At 40.5% G+C, this 7,548-nt stretch overlaps 1 protein-coding gene across 1 annotated transcript in view; it reads right to left on the bottom strand.

The window, feature by feature from the left end:
- LOC145413135 (leukocyte surface antigen CD53-like) overlaps positions 1-1,684 on the bottom strand; it is a 7,574-nt gene extending 5,890 nt beyond the window's left edge. The window contains exon 1 of the mRNA XM_080282852.1: positions 1,213-1,684. Within this exon, the coding sequence (XP_080138978.1) occupies positions 1,213-1,263 (51 nt within the window). The 5' untranslated portion in view covers positions 1,264-1,684. The remainder of the gene's footprint in view (positions 1-1,212) is intronic.
- Positions 1,685-7,548: the final 5,864 nt, after the last annotated feature.

The raw sequence follows: 7,548 nt of genomic DNA, 5'->3' as shown, positions 1-7,548 counted from the left end.
TTGCTATGGTATTTATGACTATTACAAAGCTCGAAAATTTTATCCCAAGGTGAATAAAACTGAATACCTTACTGATTATTACTTATGAAGCTGAGGTCTGTGTTGAATTAATCCTACTTTATTCCACATTATAACACCTGCCTTACTCCATATTAATGTCACAGATCAAAAAATGCTTTCTTAAACTGAACAGAATCCCCTAGGTCTTAGGAATAACTGAAATATCGTACAGGCGATGTGAAAGTGAAGTTACGTAAGGCCTATTTATATACTCCCTGCCCCTCGACATACCCGTTTTTACCTCATCAGTGAGAGTACATTCTTGTTGCCATCAGACTTCTATTCGACCAAGGGGAGACTTATGGTGGGATTAATGACATTAAAGCCATAAGTAGCCCACGGTGCATTTTTTTTTTTTTTTTTTTTTTTTTGGGGGGGACGTTTTGTGTACCGGTAAATCTCATTCACAGCGCTTCTTTCGCAAATACACTTCCAATACCGTTCCAGCCCTTTATAAAGACGCAAGGTTAGGTCAGTAATATTTGTAAACCGAAGCAGCTTCTATGGAATTAAGGCCAAAATCAAATAATTTCACACAGTTGCCAGAATGATCCCAATGACCACAAGTAGTTGCCATATATTTAACAAATAAGATATCTCATGTAGAGAATGGATTTTGTTTATTCATACCTCTTGATTTCACTTCGCTTCAGCAATAAGTCAAACTGGACGAGTTAATAGAGGCCTCTCCTTAAATGAAGTCATGATATAGCAAAATAAAACATTATCGCAGTAATGAGCTTAGTCAATGCAGCCATACTTTGTCACGAAACAGATGGTAACATTATACTTTGTTCCTTTTGTGGGGGGGGGGGAATGACTACAGTATATAGCAGACAAGCAGATCTTTTGACTACAATGATATGTCTACTGCTTATTTCTAGAATACCAACGTGTAAATCGTTGGAAAGTGAAAAGTGGTCGGTTAAGTGTGAACAGATGGCAGCATTTGAAAGCTCAAGTGTTGCCGTAATATTAACCTGGTTTCTCCACGACTGACATTTCTCGTCACTGCTGTTCCACATACACAGCTACAAGTTATCAACTCTAAATAAATTAAGCAGATTGATTTATTGAAAGGTTACATATAAGACAAATAAGGAAAAAAAAATCACTTGGTTGTAATGGCTATTTTAACTCAACCATACTTACAAAAATGGCGAAGTTCAACACAAAGAGCCCAAGTTTCGTTATGCACCCCATCTTGTTCGCTGTCGAGTCGGAAAGTTCGCAAATACAGGAGTTTAAGGGTAGAAGTTAATGTCCAGAAGAGCCACACGTCTACACTCAGTGATGACTGGGCGCACACTAGGTTCTCTGGCCCACTGGCCGCTGCACGCTGCTGCGTAGTTCCTTCAAAATGGCGCTTAGGTGGAGGTGTTATCTGCTCACTTGTTTCTGCTCCAGGTTTCCTCTGTCGTACTTTCAACCTTTTAAGTATTGCTTCAGTATTTTATCACAGAATTATTGACTAGATTATTGCTCTTACACCAAAGTCAGATCCACCACTATCGCAACACTTATGAATCTAATGAGAGTATTGGTTAATAGTAGTTTGAGTTCCCTTATTGTGCAGTTCGATAGTTCTTAGCTGTTTTCCCGACCCAACTCGTATAATGGTCGGCTGTGGCAGTAGCAGGCTGTGAGGCAGACCCGAAAATATATACGAATCCGCGAACGCTTGGGATCATGTGACGTGGGAACACCTGTAGCGCGTGGGGGGTGAAGTCGATTCTCGTAGACGATCGTTCGCTGTATGATTTTCGCTCACGTATGCCCTTACTCCATGATTACTTTCGAGTGTCTTTTCTGAATCATTGTGCATTATGCGATGTTCTACTGTGAATCAGGTATGCAACTGGAGACTATAGAAGAAACATACATACTGACAGTGGAAATATTAATGTGACTACGTTGTAATAAAACGAGATAAAGCGAAAAGAAACGGGAGCCGTTGTCGTGACTCATCTGTTGCTGGGCTGCCTGAATGCCTTAATTTTATTTTTTCCTTATTGCACCATGTCGTCAAATAATACCTGTTCATTATACATATTTGTATGGGTCACAAATGGTAGACTTTGTCAAATTGTCTGTTTGAAATTAGAGAGGATTTCCACTATTCAGGTAATCCCAAATGTTTGAAATCTTGTCTTTCCGTTTCCGGCATTTGCAGTGATGTATGGGAAAAATCCAAGTGTCATAATTGTTTTTAAGTAGAAATGCGAATGTTAGTTTTAAAGGTACAGATATATATATTTTTTGCTCGGATTATACCCAGGAACGAAGGAAATTGGAAAGTTTTGAAGAGCTCTGAGACCAGTTGAAGGAAAAGGCGCGGCGTCTTAAGGAGAAAGTGACGTCACACCTTGAGTCCTCCAATGGCAAAGCCCCAGACGAGTGCTGACGTCATTGAATTTCTGTAACCGCTAGTTCAGAAGTAAATGTGGTGCAATAGGCCTAAATTTTGTTTTTAATGCCTACCACAATCATCTGCATTGTAACCGTGATAGGAGATAACGAGGCGTGATATGGAAAAAGTTTAAACATTTGAAATCTCTATCTCAAGGCCAGAGTACGTCATAACCACACAACCCGTTATTGACGTCACGAAGTCATGTGCCTGTGAATCAGCAACTTACGTCATTGAAAAAAAAAAAATATATGCATCCTACTGTAGCCTAGTTTTTGCTGTTTCATTGTGAGTATTCGGTTATTTTTAGATCTATCACTACGCGGCGTCTGGAGCTGAGTAAAATCGTCTGACGGTAGAATATTACAGAAAATAAAAATCTCCGTCCCCAACGACCTCTCCAAAGCTGAATAAAATCGTCTGACAGTAGAATCTTCTTCAAAAATAAAAATCTTCGTCCCCGGCGACCTCCGAAGCTGAATAAAATCATCTGGTGGTGGCAAAAATTGAAATACAAGTGGTCATCGTTCTGAAGGGGTTTACGCTGACAACCCCTCGAATCTGGTGACATTTTTCAACTTAATTTGTGATGTTTCCAGACGAATTTATTCCGTTTTGAAGAGGCGTTTCGAGCAGGAGGGGTTAGAGACAGCCCTCATTAACGCCTTCAGTACTATAAAACCTTCCTGAGGTGAATTAAAATGGGTTGTAAGTCATAAGAACAAAGGAAACAATACTCCTTTCACATTAACGTGGTCCAGCTTTTGTCCATTCACTGTTAATATCATGTAGCTCAGTGACTACATTTTGTCCATAGCACTTCTTCGTGACTAGCGCGATATTCTAGTAGTAATCCCCCCGTTACAGCTCAGCATTCAGAGAGAGAGAGAGAGAGAGAGAGAGAGAGAGAGAGCGCAGTTTTAGGCCAAGTTAGAGTAAAAGGAGTATAGTCTGTCATCGGAATAAGTCAACCCCTTCAGGACGAGTGATTTTCCTTCCGCCCAGCAGTAGAGGGTTATAAGAGAAAAAACCGTCTGATGGTGCCGGAATGAAAGTGAAAGTCGTCTGTGCGCCAAAGGGTTAAGGTTCTGTAAGGTCAAGGTTTCGCAGCTCCTTAGAGAGAGAGAGAGAGAGAGAGAGAGAGAATCATGGGAGTAAACGGGTGGAAATTACGCTCCTATAGTAAAATAAAAGTGCCAGGAAAGTAGCAGGAACAAAAAAAAATAATAAGTCGCCGTATGGAAGGAGTTACGGTTCTGGAAGGTCGAGGTTACGTCATTCGGTTGGATTTCCAGGAAGGACGTCAATACTAGACGCCAAATTGATGTCTTCTGTGGAATCCGATTTTTTAAATGGAGAGAGAGAGAGAGAGAGAGACCCATACTCTCTCTCTCTCTCTCTCTCTCTCTCTCTCTCTCTCTCTAAGTTTTGCCTTTTCTGAGTTTATTGTGTGTGTGTGTTGAGTGGGGACAATTCCTATTAATTTATCCAACAACAAAGTGTCAGAAACCATGGACTCTCTCTCTCTCTCTCTCTCTCTCTCTCTCTCTTTTCAATAGTTTTAAATTTTTTCTGCGCATCATCATCGTCATCGTCATCGTCATCGTCATCTTTCTTTCCATCACTAGACGACTGATGAGGGGAAACCTCATAAAACTAGTTCTGAGAGAGAGAGAGAGAGAGAGAGAGAGAGTTACTGGAAAGGAGGTTGAATCATCTTCGGTTCATTGGAGGTGTGTGTGTGTGTGTGTACCCTGCACAAGTGCCAACACACGAGCGAGTGTGCGCTTTCATGAATCGATTGAGTTACTGTTCAGGGTAGTGTGTGTGTGTGTGTGTGTGTGTGTGTGTGTGTGTGTGTGTGTGTGCTTCCATCAAGTGAGCGTGCGTACATGATTTAGTCAGTGAATTGTGAATAACTGGATGAAAGTTTGTGAAATACATTTGGATTATCATGCATAGATAAGGAAATTGATAAATCTTGAATGGGAAACTATGATAAATTAAACATGAATAAACGAGGAGAAGATTATAAACAAATTACTTATAACTCAGGGCGTCAGACGAATTTATAAGCTGAAAATAAGTCATAGGAGCCGTGAATTATTTTGGTTATTCATTTAATCTGATTCATTTATCGTGAGCTGTTTTATTGGACAGTTTTATCATTTTGTATTCATTTTTATTAGAGCTTGGTTATTTATGCGTAATTTATAAACTTTGATTCAGTTATTCATGATTCTTTAAGTAAATGAACAATGTTAACTCATTCACTTTAACACACACACACACACACACACACACACACACACACACACGAGCGCGTGCGCAATTTTTTATATTAGTAAAATCTGAATATATAACAACATGAATTACAAATTGTCACGAGAGACAGACAGACGGACAGACAGACAGATAGGTATATAGGACACCTGTAATCTGGTGTATGGATTTTTTTATTTGTTTTTCCTTCCTCCTCATCTTATATTTAAAAAAGGTAGATACATAGATAGATAGGAAACTAAAGATATATAAATGAATAAATGGGCATGAATAACAAAATGAATAAAACATGGATGAATGGATGAATAGCTGTGAAATGGGTGTGGCGGATGAGAAGGTAGGAAAGGGAAGCCGTGACGTCACATCAGGTCATGACGTCACATCCCTACTCATACTCACCCTGTATGTTACTCATCCGTCGGTAGGGGGTAGAGAGGAGAGGGGCTAGGGTAGTGAGTCATTTGGGGTATATACTGTATGTTCATTCATTACAACTACTACCTTTACAACTACTACTACTACTACTACTACTGCTACTCCTCCTCCTCCTCCTTCTCCTCCTCCTTCGCCCACATCTTCCCGTTAGTGCTATTTATGATGCTGCTGCAACCTCTTACAACTTCTACTACTACTACTACAGTCATCATCCACCACAACCACCACCACCATCATCATCATCATAAGCAACATCTTTATTATTTTTATTATTTATTATTATTATTATTATTATTGTTATTATTATTTTTAGAGTTTGCTAGTAATGACCCTGAAGGAAACATTTGTAGCCTTTATTACACAACTTCTGCCAACCATGCAGTGAAGGGCGGATAAAATATACAGTTCTTTCACCCTAACCTGGCCCAGATTTTCGTCCCTTGCAGCTTATTTCACGCAGCTCAGTACTAGAAGAAAGACAATACTATGGCTTTTTATCCTATCCATATAACACTTCTTCGTGACAAGCATCATATTCTAGCTTCATTTTATTGTTAGTAGTAGGAGAGGACAATGCTGTGGCTCTGCATCCTGTTCATAGCACTTCGCGACAAGCATCATATTGAAAGGTTATATAATCTATTTGTAAAACTCAGCTTATAAGATGGAGAGATTTCAATTTTAGGCATAGAGTAAAAAGAGTAGAATAATTATGTACATACAGTTGGAGATAAAAATTGTCCATTTAATCCCCTTTTCATTCCACTTAACTCTGCTGGCTAATAATCCTAAGCTGAGAGAGGCATTGATATGATTCCCTATCTATCTATCTATCTATTGCCAGACGCCTCAATCCCGTTTGGGGTGGCCACAAACAAATCGCCTCCAAGTCGCCCTGTCCCCCGCCATTTCACTACCCTGCTCCCAACTCACACCCCCCTCTCTCATATACCTCTCCACCCCATCCCTCCATCTCATCCTCGGTCTCCCCCTCCCTCTTCCACCCTCCACCTCACTCACATACACTCTTATATAATTCTCTTTGATATGATGCGTCAGGGAGGAAAGTGACGGACATGCCCCAAGTGTGAAGTAGGCACAGTGGAGTTTTGGGCGGACAGTAGTAGTAGTAGTAGTAGTTGTTGGTGGTGGTGGTGGTGTTACCCTGGGTTCATCTGAAACGTGAACCCAGTGGACTGCAGGCTGAATATGCCCTTCTCCTGCAATCCACCGTCCGTCTTTCTGGGATAGGGAAATAACTGGAGACGTTTGTATAACCAGGCAGTTGAGCCGCTGAGTTGTGTGCCACCACACGAAGGCGCCCCTCCAGAACATTTGTTCCTGATTAGACAGAACAAGACTGGAATTAACCTATGCTGTAGATATATTGTATTCTTCTTTTTGGGCTGTTTTGTAGTGTATTTTGTAGTATACTGGGTTATTTAAAATGTCTTTTCAAGTTTTCTTTGTAGTCTTTGTAGTATATTATGTACCTTGTTTTGTAGCCTGTCTTGAAGTTTATTTTTGTAGTGTTTTGTAACCTGTATTATAGCTTATTGTGTAGTCTTTGTTGTAGTTTACTTTGTAGTCGTTTGTAGTCTGTTTTGAAGTTTATTTTGTAGTCTGTCCAATGTAGTTCTCACCTGACGTTACTGAAATCCCTGAAACTCTAGGCGTGGCGCGACGAGGTACAGTTGCAGACAAAAATAGTAATCCACCTCGCTCTATAGGTAACCGTGTAAAACTATGGCCTCGAATTCCCTATAGCCAAGAGTAGGATTACAGGATTGGCAAAAAAGAATAGGATTACAAGGTGGACAAAAAGAGTAAGATTACACGATTGGCAAATTTTGGGATTACAGGGTGGGCCAAAACACTAGCTCGTGATTGTACAGTGACACACACACACACACACACACACACACACACACACACACACACACACACACACACACACACACACACACACACACACACAACACATTCATTCCAGTTATGATGATGATAAAGATGGTGATGATGATGACTTACAGCTTCAGTATATATATATAGCTCTTCCACGCCCCTCCCCCCTCCTCTGTCTCTCTCTTACGTAACTCTCTCAGCATCTCTCTCTCTCTCTCTCTCTCAGCATTTTTTTACTCCCATCACAAGGCCAAGAATTTCCTCGTCCTCCCACATCTCTCTTCCTCTTCCTCTTTCTTATTCTCTCTTCCTCTTCATCCGTTTCTCTTTCTGTCTCTTCATTTGTTTCTTCCATCTCCTCTCTCTCTCTCTCTCTCTCTCTCTCTCTCTCTCTCTCTCTCCGTCTTGAATGCTGAGTTGTTACGAGGGATTAGCATAGGAGCAGTGCTGGTCAC

This window comes from Coenobita brevimanus, chromosome 95 (assembly GCF_032717465.1).
Source record: "Coenobita brevimanus isolate Jiangsu-jjx chromosome 95, ASM3271746v2, whole genome shotgun sequence".
NCBI lineage: Eukaryota > Metazoa > Arthropoda > Malacostraca > Decapoda > Coenobitidae > Coenobita > Coenobita brevimanus.
The sequence above is the reverse complement of the archived record's forward strand: the minus strand, read 5'-3'. Positions and strand labels throughout refer to the sequence as shown.